Genomic DNA, 19,546 nt, shown 5'->3' on the forward strand with positions numbered 1-19,546 from the left:
TTAAATATCACCCTTTGTTGCTTCAACACAGCAAAATCCAGGCACAGACCTTCGACCCTGGCACCCAAGCTGCAAATGACAGAAAATAGTGAGGGTGATATTTAAATCTGTTAACACTGGAAAGTCTAGGGCAATTAACTTCACAGCTCAAAAAGAAAGGAGAGAGTCATTATGGCACAGAAGGAGGCCATTCGGCCCATAAAGTCCATGCTGGTTCTTTGTAGGCCAATCTAATCAGTCTATCCCCATTGTCCTGCAAGTTTGTTTCCCTCAAGTGCCTATCCAGTTTCCTTTTGAAATCATTGATGTCTCCGCTTCCACCATCCTCGTAGCTAGAGAGTTCCAGGTCATTAGCAGGCAGCTCGGCTACTGTCAAAATGCCCCCCTAGAGCAAAACCCTGTCTTTGTCCAAACATGTACCAAATCCTGTTCGCCCATCACCCCTATGCTTGCTCGCTGTATATATTTAAAAAAAGTTCTTCCCCCTGTAACTCTTGCCCAAAATCTTAAATTTGCATCCCCTAGTCTTTGTAACATCAGCTAATGGGAAGAACTTTTCTTTGTCTACATTATCTAAATTTGTCATTGTCTTGTGCACTTTCTCCTCAATCTCCTTTGCTCCAGGGAAAATAATCCACTTTCTCTAACCTAACCTTGTAGCCCTCATCCTTGGACCCACTCTCATGTCCATCGTAGAGCGTAGTGACTAGAACTGGATGCAATACTCTATTTGTGGCCTAACCAGAGCTTTATAAATGTTTACCATAATGTTCTTGCCTTTGTACCCAATAGCTCTATTTATGAAGCCCAAGATCCCATGTGTTTTGCTAAGTACTCTCAATATGCCCTGCCACCTTCAAGGATCGATGCACATGCACACCCAGGTTCCTTTGTTCATGAAAACTCTTCAGAATTGTCATTAAGTCTATCTTGCCTCTCCTTAACCATTTCTGCCAAAATGCCTCGTCTCTCACTTGTCTGTATTCAATTCCATCTGCCCCTTGTCAGCCCATTGTGCTAGCCTGTGTCCTGCTGCAGTCAATTGGTATCATGCTCAGTGTTTGCACACCTTCAAGTTTGGTATGATGTGACAAATTTTGAAATTTTACTGTGTACCCCAATATCCAAGTCATTTATATAGGTCACAAAAGTAGTGTTCCTAAACGACTATTGAAGAACATCCTACATCCTGAAAAACAACCACTTAACATGGTTCACTATTTCCTGTCCGTAAGTCAATTTTTTCATCCAAGCTGACACCGACCCTCCTATTTCATGAACCTTAATTTTGTTACCCAGCCATTTGTGGTGCTCTGTCAAATGCTTTCTCAAAATACGTATGGACAACATCCAATGAAGTCCCTTCATCAACTTTCTGTTCCTTCATCAAAAAATTCAATTAGTCAAGCACAATCTGATTTTTACAAACCCCTGATGACTCTTCTCAATTAATTGTTGTTTGTAGCACAGAACTTGAGTATTGCTGAAAAAAGAGATTTTTTGTCGAAGCTTTTCGTCTTGTACTCATTAGGACAATTAACAAGAAAGTATCTATGTCAAGGGAAACAGCATATTTATACTGTATGGGCAAAGAGTGCTGATTGGTTGGCAAGTGGACTGTGGTAGAGATGTTGCCATGGAGAATGCACAAGTAGATCGTGACTGACAGTTAACTGCCAAGCATTGTGTGAAATTTAAACCAGTAAATTTGACTCTGGTCAAGACATTGCCCTGGAGAATGAACCAGCGAATGATTGTCACTTATTTCGTTAGCTGAAACAGGTGCAATGTGTGCACATGTTCTTTCTGTCTGCAAAGAACAGGGCCCTGTGTATTAATATATGTAGCTTCCAGTACACGCAAATGCACCACACTGTGAGCCCAACTGATGATCTTAAATTGGTTGTCAGTGTAATTCTTAGCACACTAAGGATTATTTAGCCAATCGCGGGAATCACATCTAATGTTAGACACTATGTTTTGAATTTTGCAAGCACAGGCTGGTTGGGTACAGTCCGTATCTTGCCCATTGCAAACAGCGGAAGGGACATGCTGTTTGATATGATCTGCCAGTCTTTGGGAAGTGCCAGTGCGAAGCTAGGTATGTAGGCCATATGTCCCAATTAACTCAAAAGTCTTCAAGTATCTGATTAATTTTTTAACTTATTTTTGCTCATAAAATCATGTACACCGCTGATGTTAATCTGATTGCCTTGTAGTTACCAGGAAATACCTGTCTTGAACAAGGTTGCCACATTTGCCACACTCCAGTCCTTTGCACCTCTTCTGTATCTATCCTCCCACCACCTCCACCTGCTTCCTTTAGGAACCTGGGATGCAAGTCACCCAGACTAGATGACTTATATACTCTCAGAAATGCTAACCTTTCCAGTACATCCCACCTGTCAATTTTTACCTCTCTGTACCTGTACTTTCTCTGCTTCAACCAATATTCTGCCAGCATCTTCTTCCTTAGTAAACACCAATGTAGAGTATTCATTAAGTATCCTAGTCTTGCCCTGTGCTTTTATGCATATTTCACCCTCAAGTAGTCAGATGATATCATTTTTTGCTTTTCATCCTGAACCAAAGGGATTTTGTCCTTTTCTCCTGAAGGACACCCTCTCTTTTCAACACACAAAATCTGTCCAAATCAGTACTGCCAGCCCACCTCCCTTTTTCCTTTGTATCTTATCTGAACACTTTTTGCGGGTAATTCCTGCCCCAAGTCAATGGACCTTTTGCTGGTCCATCAAATTATCCATCTCGCCTGCTACGATTCCCATGGTGGGTGGGACCAGAAAATTTGGGCCTTTATTTGTGAATATTAGTTGCCCAGCTCTCACTATTTTTAAGTCACATTTCCATTATTGACATTACATATTCCCGCACAGCTATTTGTACTTGTAACTCACTAACCTTATTCAACATGCTTTGTGCATTTGCATACATGCATTCTAAAACTGTCTTTGTAGACATGTTCTACAAGGTTCCTTCTTTGATGAACTTAACTTGTTATCGATTTAATTTCAGCCACTCCAATTCTCCAGCAATTTGTAAGTTATTTAATAAATCTACTTTTGCTTGGATAAGAGTTAACCAATTAAGGCAAAATAGGTCTATTTGGATAGTAAATCATAGAAACTTTATTAAAGTAAAGGTATCTTTAAACTTAGGACAGTGACTTTTATAGCTTCCAGTTGCGCACCCTGCTTAGATAGGTCAGAATTCACCCTCTCAGGACTCTGACTTGGACTCTAATGCAACAAAAACAAAAATAGCTGGAAAAACTCAGCAGGTCTGACAGCATCTGCGGAGAGGAATACAGTTAACGTTTCGAGTCCGTATGATTCTTCATCAGACTCTAATGCGCTTGAGGAGATTGACACATTTCTGTCAATTCCTATCACTGCTTGCTTGTCCCTACTACCCCCCCCCCCTGCCCAATTCTGAAGACAACACTGTATGGAACCCCTATTTTTAATCTTTAGATGACCATCATGCCGTGTCAGAGTCAGGCTCTTGTTGACTTAATGATTGGTTCTAGCTGTTGTTAGGTGGATTTAATTGCCTCTTAATTACATCTTCCAGTTGATAACACGTGATTCAAAAGGGCAGTAATGTATCATCCATGACGAACAATGGCTTCTTTACTCTACAAGTTTTAACCTGATTTTGAACCATTAAGCCAGACTTCTACAAGGCCATGATACTGAACCTTATCAGGGTTCAGAAAGATTCCTTTGTTTAGACTGTATTTTGCTGAGATGGCACTTTCTAAAGACTTTCAACTTTCTTAGTTATTGTACATTAATACTTTAAATGAAAACCCAGTCTTTCTAATATACATATTAATTACATTAAGTTATAATTAGTGAATTAATGTTCATCACTTTTACAATAATCTGTATCATGACTGACTACTACTCAATATAGTAATTTGATCAATACATGTAGTTAATACAGAATACAAAATAAAAACAGAATTACCTGGAAAAACTCAGCAGGTCTGGCAGCATCGGCGGAGAAGAAAAGAGTTGACGTTTCGAGTCCTCATGACCCTTCAGCAGAACTGAGTAAAGTTAGGAGAGAGGTGAAATATAAGCTGCTTTAAGGTGGGGGGTGGGGTGGGGGGAGAGAAGTTGTGGGCGGGGGGGTGGGTGGTGGTAGTAGGGACAAGCAAGCAGTGATAGGAGCAGATAATCAAAAGATGTCACGGACAAAGGAACAAAGACGTGTTAAAGGTGGTGATATTATCTAAGAGAATGTGCTAATTAAGAATGGATGGCAGGACACTTAAGGTACAGCTCTAGTGGGGGTGGGGTGGAAAGACTGATAGGGCATTACAGGTATAGATTTAAAAATAATGGAAATAGGTGGGAAAAGAAAAATCTATATAAATTATTGGAAAAAAACAAAAGGGAGGGGGAAGAAACGGAAAGGGGGTGGGGATGGAGGAGGGAGTTCAAGATCTAAAGTTGTTGAATTCAATATTCAGTCCGGAAGGCTGTAAAGTGCCTAGTCGGAAGATGAGGTGCTGTTCCTCCAGTTTGTGTTGGGCTTCACTGGAACAATGCAGCAAGCCAAGGACAGACATGTGGGCAAGAGAGCAGGGTGGAGTGTTAAAATGGCAAGCGACAGGGAGGTTTGGGTCTTTCTTGCGGACAGACCGCAGGTGTTCTGCAAAGCAGTCGCCCAGTTTACGTTTGGTCTCTCCAATGTAGAGGAGACCGCATTGGGAGCAACGAATGCAGTAGACTAAGTTAGGGGAAATATAAGTGAAATGCTGCTTCACTTGAAAGGAGTGTTTGGGCCCTTGGACGGTGAGGAGAGAGGAAGTGAAGGGGCAGGTGTTGAATCTTCTGCGTGGGCATGGGGAGGTGCCATAGGTGGGGGTTGAGGAGTAGGGGGTGATAGAGGAGTAGACCAGGGTGTCACGGAGGGAACGATCCCTACGGAATGCCGCCGGGGGGGCGAAGGGAAGATGTGGATCCCTGGCGGCATTCCGTAGGGATCGTTCCCTCCAGGACACCCTGGTCCACTCCTCCATCACCCCCTACTCCTCAACCCCCACCTATGGCACCTCCCTATGCCCACGCAGAAGATGCAACACCTGCCCCTTCACTTCCTCTCTCCTCACTGTCCAAGGGCCCAAACACTCCTCTCAAGTGAAGCAGCATTTCACTTGCATTTCCCCTAACTTAGTCTACTGCATTCGTTGCTCCCAATGCGGTCTCCTCTACATTGGAGAGACCAAACGTAAACTGGGCGACCGCTTTGCAGAACACCTGCGGTCTGTCCGCAAGAAAGACCCAAACCTCCCTGTCGCTTGCCATTTTAACACTCCACCCTGCTCTCTTGCCCACATGTCTGTCCTTGGCTTGCTGCATTGTTCCAGTGAAGCCCAACGCAAACTGGAGGAACAGCACCTCATCTTCCGACTAGGCACTTTACAGCCTTCCGGACTGAATATTGAATTCAACAACGTTAGATCTTGAACTCCATCCCCACCCCCTTTCCGTTTCTTCCCCCTCTCTTTTGTTTTTTCCAATAATTTATATAGATTTTTCTTTTCCCACCTATTTCCATTATTTTTAAATCTATACCTGTAATGCCCTGTCAGTCTTTCCACCCCACCCTCACTAGAGCTGTACCTTGAGTGTCCTGCCATCCATTCTTAATTAGCACGTTTTCTTAGATAATATCACCACCTTTAACACGTCTTTGTTCCTTTGTCTGTGACATATTTTGATTAACTGCTCCAACACTGATTGCTTGTCCCTACTACCACTAGCCCCCCCCACCCCCCCAACTTCTCTCCCCCCACCCCCCACCTTAAACCAGCTTATATTTCACCCCTCTCCTAACTTTACTCAGTTCTGCTGAAGGGTCATGAGGACTCGAAACGTCAACTCTTTTCTTCTCCACCGATGCTGCCAGACCTGCTGAGTTTTTCCAGGTAATTCTGTTTTTGTTTTGGATTTCCAGCATCCGTAGAAGTTTTTTGTTTTTATCACAGAATACAAAATGACTTCTTCAGCCACATGTTATTAGTAAAATGGCTTCCTTGTTAGTTATTACAGCTTTCACACTCATGCAGTTATACCTGCAGCTTTATGGAAAAAATTATATCACAAGCAAATGCAAATAGCCGAGATTCAAACCCCATTGTGTGTCAATGCTCATGTTATCAGGGACCATTTGTGCGGGCAGTGGGAACATTGTCAACTGAGAGAAATCAGTTTATGAAAAGAAACATTTATTGAGACATTTTTGAGAGCAGCCTGATGTCCAACATTCTGGGAGACGAAGAGACAACAGAGGGAAGAAACTTCCTCCCCTGTTCCGTGGGACCTCTATACCTGCCCTCTCTGTGTCATTGGTACTGATGTGTAGTACAACTACTGACTTGCTCCCCTGCCCCTGCAGATTATCCTGCAACCTCTCCATGGTGTCTTTTACCCAAGCACCAGAAAGGCGACACACCATGTGGGATTCTCAAAGACAGTTACAAAAATGCCTGTCCGTTCCCCTAACATTGGAATGCCTATTATCAACTGCATTTCTATACTTAGCTTTTTCCCCACTGTATAGTCCAGACCATACAGCCTGTTGGCTGGATGCATGCTGCTAAGCCCCTCTATGCATCCCCCAGAGCCAGTTTACAAAATTCCAACCAAACAGGTAAGATTGAATAGGAGATTCTGTATGGAGCTGCTCCGCCAAGCAGAGGCCATTTCAGAGCAACAGCCTGACGTAGTCATATTCATGGAATCATACCTTGCAAGACAATGTCCCAGACACCACCATCACCACCTCTGGGCGTGTGCTGTCCCATCAGCAGGACAGACCTAGCAGAGGTGGTGGCTCAGTAGTATACAGTTGGGAGGGAGTTGCCCTAGGAGTCCTCAACACCACTCTGGAACACATGAAGTCTCGTGGCATCAGGTAAAACATTGGCAAGGAAATTTTCTGCTGATTACCAGATTACACCTGCTCCCCCTCCCCCGCCAGCTGATGAATCCGTATTGAAGGAAGCACTAAGGGTGCCAAGGGCACTCTGGGTGGGGGACTTCAATATCCGTCATCATGAGTGGCTCGGTAGCACCACTACTGACAGAGCTGGTCAACTCCTGAAGGACGTAGCCGCTAGACTGGGTCTGCGGTAGGTAGTTAGGAACATACTTGACCTCATCCTCACCAAACTGCCTGCTGCAGATGCATCTGTCCATGGCAGTATCGGTAGGAGTGACCATTGCACACTCTTTGTGGAGACGAAGCCCCATCTTCACATTGAGGATACCCTCATCATTTTGTGTGGCACTACCACTGTGCTAAATGGGATCGATTTCAATCAGATCGAGCACTCGAGACTGAGCGTCCATGAGGTGCAGTGGGCCATCAGCAGCAGCAGAATTGTACTCAGCCACAATCTGTAACCTCATGGCCCGGCATATCCGCCATTTACCATCACCACCAAGCCAGGAGATCAACCCTGGTTCAATGAAGAGTGCAGTAGGGCATGCCAGGAGCAGCACCAGGCATATCTAAAAATGAGGTGTCAACCAGGTGAAACTACAACACAGGACTACTTGCCAAACAGCATGAACAGGAAGTGAAAGAGCTGAGCAATCCCACAACCAACGGATCAGATCTAAGCTCTGCAGTCTTGCCACATCCAACCGTGAATGGTGGTGGACAATTAAACAACTCACTGGAGGAGGATGCTCCACAAATATACCCATTCTCAATGATGGGGGAGCCCTGTACGTCAGTGCCAAAGATAAGGCTGAAGCATTTGCAACAAACTTCAGCCAGAAATGCCGAATGGATGATCCATCTCAGCCTCCTCCAGAGGTCCCCAGCATCACAGATGCCAATCAGTTTGATTCACTCCACATGATATCAAGAAATGGCTGAAGGCACTGGATACTGCAAAGGCTACAGGCCCTGACAATATTCTAGGAATAGTACTGAAGACTTGTGCTCCAGAACTTGCTGTGCCCTGAGCCAATCTGTTCCAGTACAGCTAAAACATTGGCATCTACCCAGCAATGTGGAAAATTGCCTAGGTGTGTCCAATCCACAAAAAAGGGGACAAATCTAATCCGGCGAATTACCGCCCCATCAGTCTACTCTCAATCGTCAGAAAAGTGATGGAAGGAGTCATCAACAGTGCTATCAAGCGGCACTTGCTTAACAATACCCTGTTCACTGACACTCAGTTTGGGTTCCACCAGGGCCATTCAGCTCCTTGGTTCAAACATGGACAAATGAGCTGAACTCACCTCAGAGGTGAGGTGAGAGTGGCCGTCCTTGACATCAAGGCAGCATTTGACCGAGTGTGGCATCAAGGAGTCCTAGCAAAACTGGAGTCAATGGGAACTGGGGGGGGGAGAAATACTCTCCACTGGTTGGAGTCGTACCTAGCGCAAAGGAAGATGGTTGTGGTTGGTGGAAGTCAATTATCTCAGTTCCTGGACATCACTGCAGGAGTTCCTCAGAGTAGTGCCCTTCAGCTGATTCATCAATGACCTTCCTTTCGTCATAAGGTCAGAAGAGGGGATGTTCACTGATGATTGCACAATGTTCACCATTCATGACTCCTCAGATACTGAGGCAGTCCATGTCCAAATGCAGCAAGACCTGGACAACATCCAGGCTTGGGCTCACAAGTGGCAGGTAACATTCGTGTCACACAAGTGACAGGCAATGACCATCTCCAAGAAGAGAGAATCTAACCATCACCCCATGACATCCAATGGCATTACTTTTGCTGAATCCCCCTCTATAAACATTCTCGGGGTTCCCATTGACCAGAAACTGAACTGGACTAGCCATATAAATACTGTGGCTACAAGAGCAGGTCAGAGGCTAGGAATCCTGCGGTGAGTAACGCACCACCTGACTCCCCAAAGCCATTCCACAATCTACAAAGCACAAGCCAGGAATGTGATGGAATACTCTCCCCTTGCCTGGACGAGTGCAGCTCCAACAACACTCAAGAAGCTTGACACCATCCCAGACCAAGCAGCCCGCTTGATTAACAGCCCATCCACAAACATTTATTCCCTCCACCACCAGCACAGTAGCAACAATGTGTACCATCTACAAGACACACTGCAGAAACTCACCAAGGCTTCTTAGGCAACACATTCCAAACCCAAGACCTCTACCATTTAGAAGGACATAGGCAGCAGATACACGGGAATACCACTACCTGGAAGTACCCCTCCAAGCCACTCACCATCCTGACTTGGAAATATATCACCATTCCTTCACTGTCGCTGGGTCAAGATCCTGGAAGTCCCTCCCTAATAGCACTGTGGGTGTACCTATGCCTCATGGACTGCAGCAGTTCAAGAAGGCAGCTCACCACTACCTTTTCAAGGGCAATTAGGGATGGGCAATAAATGCTGGCCTAGCCAGTGAAGCCCACATCCCTTGAATGAATTTTTTTTTAAATTCACCCTCACCCACCCACATGCACTCTCATCCACTCTCACAGTGGGTGAGTGAGTGACCACCTTGAGACTGGGAGTGAGCTGGACACACACACTCACCCTATTAGACTCTAACGTTCATCTTTATTACTTTTTATTTTTTGCTCAGCAAATTGTTTCATTTCATAGCTCATTTTTTTGTTTCAAATTCATGTTTAATGTTCTTCTAAACTTTATTTTTCCAAAATTTGCTCATCGCCCCTCAGTGAGAAAAATTTTGAAATGTGGCCCCTCACGCAAAAATGTTGGACAAGCTTGGTATAGTCTTTTGTTCTTAGTGCCGGTGGTCTAGACTGTTCTCCTTCAGGGTGCCTCTAGTGCTAAGTATCTAGTTGAAAGTGGCACATGCCCCCCAGGACTCCTGCACTTCCTTCCTATTCCTACTCTTCCAGTAGACCATCCATCTGCAATCTTGAGCTCATTCCAAGAAACGCATCCTCCCTGATGCTCGGTATGACTCCTGCTGCTGCTTAGCTCAAAAACCGTGAGCTTGCGCTCAAGCAACTGGAGGCAGTTCCTAAACATGGTGCAGTAGGTGTCAGCTACCCCTCCGTGATCTAAAAAATAAATCCCTATTCCCATCTTTGCGAATCTAGTTAATAACTTGTTTTAATAGTTTTAATTGACAGAAAATACATTGGATGCAGTTTTTACATAGTATTAACATGCACCTTTCTATATATGGGCAGATGCATTACACATCCGCAGTCGTGGCACACAATCCCAGAAACAATGCAGTTAAGTGACTCCCAAAGAATTCTCCGTCTCTGTCCACTTGAACTATGCCAGAATGCTGGTACAACGCAATATGTCTGGGCCCTTACTGTAACAATGGAAATAGGGTATTAAATCGTTTCATTTGTATGCAGATTGCAACTTCTCCTTTTCACTCTCACCAACTGGATACTTACTGGACTATGAATACTTGTTTTAAAAATGTTTACTTTTTCGGCAGCAGTACAATGTCTATTTTCAGATCGAATCTGATACTTAATGCTTATTTTAACAGCTTTTTTTTGTTGTTGTTGCAGAAATTGGAAACATTGACCAGGAAGTACAGAAGTATAATACCCCAGGTTTTGTCGGCTGCCTGTCACGAGTTCAGTTTAACAAGATTGCACCACTCAAGGCTGCACTGAGGCCTAGCACTTCTTCTGCAGTCAGTGTCCAAGGAGAATTTGTTGAATCCAATTGTGGCGCGTCGCCTTTAACCATTTCACCAATGCCAGCTGCAACAGATCCCTGGCATTTTGGCTCAGGTATGAGTTGGTAGTATTTGGGAATAAAAACTGTTTATTGCTTCACTTTTAAGGTTGCTGTTAATCTTCTAATACATTGGGGTGTAATTTTGACCTTATTGCCTGGACAGTGAGAAAGATTGAGTTGGAAGGGTCACTCGTCCATTACGGATCTGCCAGATTTTCTGTGCATATTTACTGGAAGGTCACACAAGTAAAGTCTAGCATCTAATTGTACTACATTGTTTCCCAGGAACCATGTAAATTAAACTTGTAACAGGAAATTTTTTAAGAATATTTTCTGTTATTTTCATCAGATTATCTCCACCTATTCACATTGGCATCACTCTCTAGCAGCACTCACAATGTGAGATCAATGACTTGATTCGTGTGTATATGTACAATATAACCATCAGCATATATCATATCAGAAACGGTGAAAAGTGAGGAAGGATTTAAATAAGTATTTAACTGAACAACTATAAGGTTAGAAGAGTAGCAGTCATTGTAGCATAAGGGTCTGGCACATATAGGGTTAACATAGGACTGAATACAGTACCGTTCACACAATGATGTAAGAGAACACCTGACCCACACCTAGGGGTCTGTCTAGCATTGCACAGAGCCGTGTGCACAAGCAAGCATGGAGACAGCTCCTAGCTTGAACCCTTTACTGTATATATGTACATAGCTCGTAGTTAATAAATACATACAGTTAACCCATTCAAGACTATGAAGACTTCATTAAGACCGACCGAACGGTACCCAACACCCTACAACATTCATCACGTGAATTGTTTTAAACAATTGGTCACTCCCATTTTACATCTGATTAAAATCTTAAGTTTCTTTCCAAACTTCTTACCTGCCTTTTATAGTAACAACACTGATATTTGCACCCTTTTTTGGGTCCTTTATGACATCAGAATATGATGTTGCTATAAAATGTTACATCTGGCCTTTAACCTACCCCCCCATATTGAAAGTGGCAGCATTTTAAACAATTATGTTACCCAAATGGTTTCTAATAAAAAACAAAACCAGATGTGTTTTTGGCAGGGTGGGGGGGCACATAAAATAGGACAGGTGCTCACCCCCATAAGACAGTAGGTGGACAGGTGCTGAAATCGGCAGCCTGCCCACCATATTTAAATAAATAATCAAGGGTCAGTTGAGCTTGTTAACAAACCAGTTGACCCTGATAACACACTGCCCACGCCATAATATGGTTGGCCTCCCCGCTCAATATCCTGGACTTGTCTAACTCCAGGATCCATTGGACTGCCTTCTTGGGACTGGTTGCAGTCCCGGCAGTGCCCAATTATGAGAGCTTGGTGCTACCAGGACTCCTGGAGCTGCCAGCCAGTGTAATTGGCTGGCAACTCCCAAGGGCGGGAACTCCTCTCCCCAACTGTCAGGCAATATAGCTCACCTGCAGTGTGTTATGACTGCAGGGCGAGCTGGCGTAGAGCAAAGTGGCTTCCAGACAACTTTGCTTCCGGGGTGGGCAGGGGTGAGCCATCTGGCACCACCAGCCCCCTCCCCCAACTCCCACTCTTCCCCCCCTGTAATATTCAGCCCCCCATGACTTTTTTAAAAGCAGTATTAGACCCCTGGAATCAGGTCATTTATCCACCTACAGAAAAGCAGATTAGCATTTGGAATGTTCCCAGACATACGTGAATTACACATTAGGAGGCAATGCCCTGGGAATGAACATCTTGTGTTTATAGAAATATATTGGTTAATTAATCTACATTATTCATGTCAGCAGAAGATTCCTTCATACTGGTGACCTTGTTTTAAAATCACTTTGAGAACTAGGCTGATAGACGGTTCTAATCTGGCTTCATTTATACTAAGCCTTGTTTAAGTGTACCTATGAAGGAAGTTGGGTTATCATATACTGCTGCATAGATTTTGTAGCATCTGAGGAAAATGGGTCACTCTAACAGAGATCTGCAGTATAAGCAATTATCCATTCCCTTCGCCCCAGTGCTCCTAAACGGGAGCTGGCCATTTTACAGCATGCTATCTTGGTCCCAAAAGGAAATTGTTCCTGTCCAATGTGAATGTAACTAAATTTCCAACTAACATGGAAAGCACTTCACAGCGAACCCACAAATCTTCGTACCTTGTCTTAAAGCTCACCATGGGAAGAAATTGGCTAATCTCCGAAAATGTGGGGAATGGGATATACAGTTGACCTACACCCGTTCGTTGCATTGCAGGCAGCACACTAATTCTGTGCTGTCTGCTGCTTTGCATGATTGTTGCGTACAGCCAGTGCTACCCACATTGATCATGGGCTGCACACATCAGCAGGGGGCCTGATATCATGAGTGGCTAATTGGTCCTTCTAGGTCGAGAGCTGCTCGTGGTCATCTGCTTCTCAGCCTGTCCTCCTTTGTCCAGAGCTGCTCATGGTCCTCCTCAGATGCTTGATTGGATATCAACAACTTTCCACCACCCATGCTGCAAAGCACCTAGTTAGAACGCTAAGAGAGCTAAAGACACAGGGAAGAGGGGCAGCAAGGAAATACACAAGGGTGATTTTTTTTTGTATTTTTTATATCAAGATTGAATTTAGAAATTTGAAATGAAGTCTGCATTTCTAATGGGTTTCATTTTAGTGCCTCAGAAAGAGGATGTAGGCTGGAACATGCCATTCAACACTGGCATCAAGTCAGTATCACTGTTGATGTCAGCTGCTTGCATGTTTGCTGCTGTTAGGTGTGTGCACGCAAATTCATTTACCAATGGATATCGGTCCAATGCCCGATCGGAACTGTGAGCTTACATCCCTGACGCCGTTTGCAACCGTTGGGCTGCATAGGACCTAAAATAAAGACACCACAGAGCCCAATTTTTCCCCATTCAGTCAAATTAACACTGAAAATTGCATCTACTCTTAGCTCAGAAATCGAGTTATATTGTTATCTGAAGTTCTGTCAAGTCTCCTTCTCTTCCAGCCACTGGAGAATGTGAAAAAATAAAAGGAAATGGTGCAAAGATGAGGAAAAACTGAACTGCAATTGAGATGAATCATTAATAAGGGTTGTAAGAGACTGATCATTGAGGGAAGTTGGCATTCCTTTGTTGAAAGTTCTGTTGATTGATTTCCTCTAAATAGGATGTATACTTGCTTTATTGTGGAGGGAAAAGTCAACAACTTAGATTTTCTAACTCACTACCCATTTTGCTATCAAAATGGTGTTGCCAGGATTGATGAAAATGAAAATGTCTTTATTATACAAGGCATTCATGTGTGATGGTAATTCAGGCATGGTAAAACAATAATCTCTTCAATGTTCATTTTCCCATCCTTCCATAAGGGATATACTTTTAAACTCTGAAATCACCTAACCATCAACTTGATTCATCCGAACTTCAGAGTTTTTTTTTACAGAGCTCTGCACATTTGGCGCTTGTCCCATATTCCGCTGTAATTTCCAGGGGAAGGCACCTTCCCAGTTTGGAGTGTGCTTGTGCAAATGAGACAGTAATGGTATGGTAATGTCATAAGCCTAGTCTTCTGTCAATTCCATGTTACCTGCACCAGTTCATGTCCAAGCTAACTGGATACTGTAGAAAAGCAGAAGTGAATTTTAAAACAAAAACAAAAATACCTGGAAAAACTCAGCAGGTCTGGTAGCATCTGTGGAGAGGAGCACAGTTAACGTTTCGAGTCCGCATGACTCTTCAACAGAGTCTGTTGAAGAGTCATGCGGACTTGAAACATCAACTGTATTCCTCTCCACAGATGCTGCCAGACCTGCTAAGTTTTTCCAGGTATTTTTGTTTTTGTTTTGGATTTCCAGCATCCGCAGTTTTTTTGCTTTTATCTTAGTGAAGTTTAAAAGCCCTGCTGTCTGCTTCTCCTTTATTATTTTCAGCTTTGGTGCTGAATAATGGTGTGGGCTCTGGGCTTTACCAGTTTCCAATGATAACACTGGAGTCAAGTTATGTTAAAATTGGAGCTGATTTTTTACATTGTCCAGTATTTGTTCAAAATAATTTAGCAAAACCTATGCAAAGACTTCTGCCTATTCCTCTTTTGCCTGTTCATAGATAAAAGCTGCCGGCCAACAATTTATTTCTATTGCAGTTATTTACAGCGCAGAAACAGGCCATTTGGCTGTTGCTGTTTATACCCTACATGAGTTTCTACACACATCACCTACCCCATCTTGCACACTCATTTATTTTTAACACTTCTTTTAAAAAAAGTTGTGATTTTTTTTTTCATGGGATTTGGGTGTCATTTGTTGCCCATTCCTAATTACCCTTGAACTGAGAACTTGCTAGGCCATTCCAGAGGGCAGTTAAGTTAATCATATTGCTACAGGTCTGGAGTCACGCGTAGGCTAGACCAGGTAAGAATGACAGATTTCCTTCCCTAAAGGACATTAGTGTGAACCAGGTGGCTTTTTGTCATGGTCACCATTATTAAGACTAGGGGCAGAAATTTCCCACCGTCAGGGGGTTGTGCGGAGCTGCACCACCATTTTACATGGGCCAATTAAGGCCTGCCCAGCGTGATGCACGCCCGGAAGCGCTGAGTGCTCCCTGTAGGGATGGGATTCCCTGAGTCGGGCTGCGCTCTTTCACGCGTATGCGCGAAAGAGCGCAGAAATCTCCCTGAGGCACCTCTGTGCCTCAGGGAGATTAGTTTATGGTTTAAACATTTAAATAAAGAAAAGAAAATATTTTAAGACATGTCCCCTCAGGTGACAGTGTCACATGAGCTGGGACATGTCAGTGAATTTTTTCAAAATTTTTTATTTAATTAATAAACCTTTCATGAAACCTCATCCCACCCGTGTATGAGGTTTCATGAAAAATGTGAAGGCCGCCTGGGCACTTCGCCTGCCCACCAGCCTTAAGGTTGGACAGGAAGCATTCTTAACCACTTTAATTACTTTCTTAATGGCCTTAATAGGCCTTTGACAGTTCAGCGGGCGCGCAGCCGAGTCGAATGCACACCCACAAAACTGAAAATCTAAATGACGCACAGTGACATCGGGACACCCGCCCAGCATCACCATGTGTCAGTTTACATGCCGGTGAGTGGGCCCCACCCCCACTCGCCGACCGTAAAATTCTTCCCTAGATTTCAATTTCAGATTTATTAATTGAAGTTAAATTCCACCATGGTGGGACTTGAACACATGTCCCCAGGGCATTAGCCTGAGCCTATGGATTTCCAATCCAGTGACATCACCACTGAACCACCATCTCCTCCTAACTCAGTTCTGCAAAACAGCTTTAGTTAGCATAGTGCAGGGAATAGGCGGGATGAGATGCAGTGAAACACAGAGGCAGAGTTGATAGAACATTAACTATCAGTAAACTGCGAAACGAAACACACTCAAGCCATGCCACCTATGCAACCCCCTCACCTCAAGTGACCCAAGAAAGCATAGAAACAGAAACAAGATCAACAAAGGAGAGAGAAAACAGAACACAAATGAAAGAAAAATACTTATTTTTATATTCTTTTGATTGGATGTGGGTGTCACTGACGAGGCCAGCATTTGTTGCCCATCCGAATTGCCCTTGAACTAAGTGCCTTACTAGGCCGTTTCAGAGGGCAGTTAAGAGTCAACCACATTGCTGTGGATCTGGAGTTGCAGCATGTAAGCCAGACCACATAAGGATGGGAGATTTCTATTTCTAAAGGACATTAGTGAACCAGATGGGTTTTTGCGACAATCAGTAGTTTCATGGCACTTCATTTCTGAGAGAACTTTCAATTCCAGATTTATTAATTGAATTTAAAGTCTTCCAGCTGCCATGGGATTTGAATCCATACTCCCCAAGTATTAGCTTGGATTATTAGTCCAGTGATATTACCACGAAGCTACCGTCTCCCCCTAAAGTGAAACAGAACAGGCACAGGAAGAACTGGCAACAAAATGATACACAAACACAGGAAACGGAGAGATTGGTTCTGCTGATTTTCCATGAGAAATGTCACGGGTGATTCACCAGTCAAAATGTTAGACTGGTATTTAGGATACAGGCCCAGAGATCGTGAGTTGAAATCTCACTATACCAAGTTGTGAATTCAGTTCACTAAATTTTGCAATTTGTGGGTTCAGGACGGGAGGAATATCTTTTATTTAAATAAAAAGCTTCTGGATTCTTGTAAAAACCCAACTGGTTTACTACTGACGTTATCAGGAAAAGAACCAGCCACCCCTACCCACTCTGGCCTTCGTTTAATTTCTGTCCCACAATGACTCTTAAAGCTGGATTTTACAGGGCACCGTGTACCTGATCCCTGACTAAAAGGTCGGCCGGGAGCTTGCCCCCAGAAAATCGGCTGCTCTGTAGCCATTTTACACTTGGTGGAGCTTCAATTAGACCAGCTGGGGAGGAGGTTCCACCTTAAAGAGCTGCCAGACAGTCCAGTTGGCCAGCAGCTCTGTATACCCAGCAGCACCGGGTTGGAGTGGCAGCCACTGCTGGAACTACAGCCAGTCCCCGAAGAAGAGGAGGTTATAGAAGTCAGTCCAAAAGTAAGTCCAGGGTTTTGTCGGGGCCTGGCTGGCAGGCCCAAGTGAGGGGTTGGGGAGACAAAAACAAAAATTGCTGGAAAAACTCAGCAGGTCTGACAGCGTCTGTGGAGAGGAAGAGAGAGTTAACGTTTCGAGTCCGTATGACTCTTCATCAGAAACTCTCTTTAGTTCTGATGAAGAGTCATACAGACTCGAAACGTTAACTCTCTCTTCCTCTCCACAGATGCTGTCAGACCTGCTGAGTTTTTCCAGCAATTTTTGTTTTTGTTTCAGATTTCCAGCATCCGCAGTATTTTGCTTTTATCGAGGGGTTGGGGAGCTCGGTTTGAGAGGCCATTGGGGAGTGTTAAGTGGGGGAGTCAATGACCTTAGTGGGGAGGGGAGGGATGCCTCCGAGAGGCACAGGGGACTCTCAAAGGATGTTCCCACACCTTGATTGACACCTGCCTGCACAGTAAAAGCTGCCACTTGGTGTGGGCTTCCCCCTGCCACTTGTAAAATAGCGGCAGGGGCAGGTTGAGGCACTTAAGGGCATCAGTAGCTCCAAGGGCAGGCACCTGCACTGCCCTCTCCCTTGCACCGACGGCTCCCCCCCCCACATTCAAGACCAGTCAGGGTAGGTGGAAAAGCGGTAGGCAGGCCACATATGCATACTGCAAGGACAACTGTGCACCCCCCCCACACCCCCGACATCAAACATGCCAGCAGGGGGGAAAATCCGGTCCCCAGGGAAACTTGGAGGGGGTAATCAATACTGTCATGATAGCATCGCCATTGTCCCAAGAGCAAAAATAAATAAAATCAAAGGCATTTTGGTAAAAATTCAGAATCCAGTTCTGAGGTTATGTCTGTTCAGTGGATTCTGTGTATTAATATGCTTGTGTTGCATTAGCATAATCAATGTTTTGTAGAAAATCTTTCAGCTACTTGTAATGGTTCATTTAGTTTCATTTTGCATGTAACTAGCCTCCTGTCATTTTAACAAATGGCTCGATCAGATAAATTAGCCTAAGAGTTAATTTTCATTATTGCTCAAATGATTTTGATTTGTTCTGTAGGCTTTCTTAGTGTTGATGCACATAATTGAGCATAGATTTAGTTACCAAATACAATGTGCTTACAATGAATTTAGTAGTTACACAATTACCGCTGTGTTCAAATTTTTTAATTGAATGAACATTGTTTAAAACTCATGAATTCTTTAGGTTTTTCCTCATAAATCCAGGTTATGGAGGCAATATGGCAGTAGGCAGCATGAGAAGCAATAAAACCTATTTTATGGGATAAAATTATTTTTTCTCTTTTATTTACTTCCATAATTTATTTTGTACAAAGGTAGCTGGGAAAGGGCATTCTATTCCTCTAGGAGTAATGGCCTGTTTCTCTCTTGCATGCTCAAATAGTAAAATTAAAATGTTGCTGTTTTTCAGGTGACTGTATTTGTAGAACATCTGTGGGAAGTCTGGCTCATTCAAAACTAACCCTTCCCTAACCAAGTGGTTGGGTAAGATAGGGGAAATATCAATTGAATGCTGATCAACCATGATCCATTTGAATGGCAGAACAGGCTCAAGGGACTGAGCGGTCTACTCCTGTTCCTAACTGCCGACTGCCTCTTTCTTGCCCGATAAACAAGTAGATTAAAATCCGGTGTGTGAGCTTGGACATTCATTTGCCTGCCTGAAAATGTACGTCCAGTGCCAAAAACACAGACAGTAGGCTGTTTAAATATGCAAATCAGAGTCTAATGCCAATTATAGCACATCAATTGCAATTTTCTTGGAAAAACTGAGTGGAGCCATATCAAATGCAGGGTTGTTTCATTTTTCTAAGCATTAGAAAGCCCTTGCTGCTGGGGACATACTTGAGTTTTTTTTTAATGAATTCTGTGAAGTCAGGAGGCTCCTCCTATCCCCACAAAACCTTGCTGTCAGTATGTTCTCTTTTCTCTGCCCCAACCCCCAAAACTGGCTGTGCCTGCCTGCCAGCTCCATACAAAGGTTGGCCTGTTTTCCTTGGTGCAAAACAGACAAGCTAGAGCAGAGCGCCATTTGGTGCCCAAGTTTACTGGTAAAACTTAAATGAGGCCTGAACCTAAAAATGTTTCACGCATTCCAACTCTAACCTTGTGCGTGTGCCGAGGCCACACAGAGAGCCCATCTGTTTGGGGTCAGAACTGAAAATCTGATAATGCAGCTTTTGACCTCAACCTTAGAATGTGAACAAGAGTTACCCAATCTAATCTGAGATTTCTCACCATTCACCCAGCCTAACACCACAA

At 43.8% G+C, this 19,546-nt stretch overlaps 1 protein-coding gene across 1 annotated transcript in view; it reads left to right on the forward strand.

The window, feature by feature from the left end:
• The window catches only part of LOC144678739 (contactin-associated protein-like 2), a 2,328,914-nt gene that overhangs the window by 2,295,291 nt on the left and 14,077 nt on the right, over positions 1 to 19,546 (forward strand). Inside the window, exon 22 of the mRNA XM_078538599.1 lies at positions 10,535 to 10,762. Coding sequence (XP_078394725.1) covers positions 10,535 to 10,762 — 228 coding nt within the window. The remainder of the gene's footprint in view (positions 1 to 10,534; positions 10,763 to 19,546) is intronic.

This window comes from Cetorhinus maximus, chromosome 3 (assembly GCF_964194155.1).
Source record: "Cetorhinus maximus chromosome 3, sCetMax3.hap1.1, whole genome shotgun sequence".
NCBI classification, from domain to species: Eukaryota; Metazoa; Chordata; class Chondrichthyes; order Lamniformes; family Cetorhinidae; genus Cetorhinus; species Cetorhinus maximus.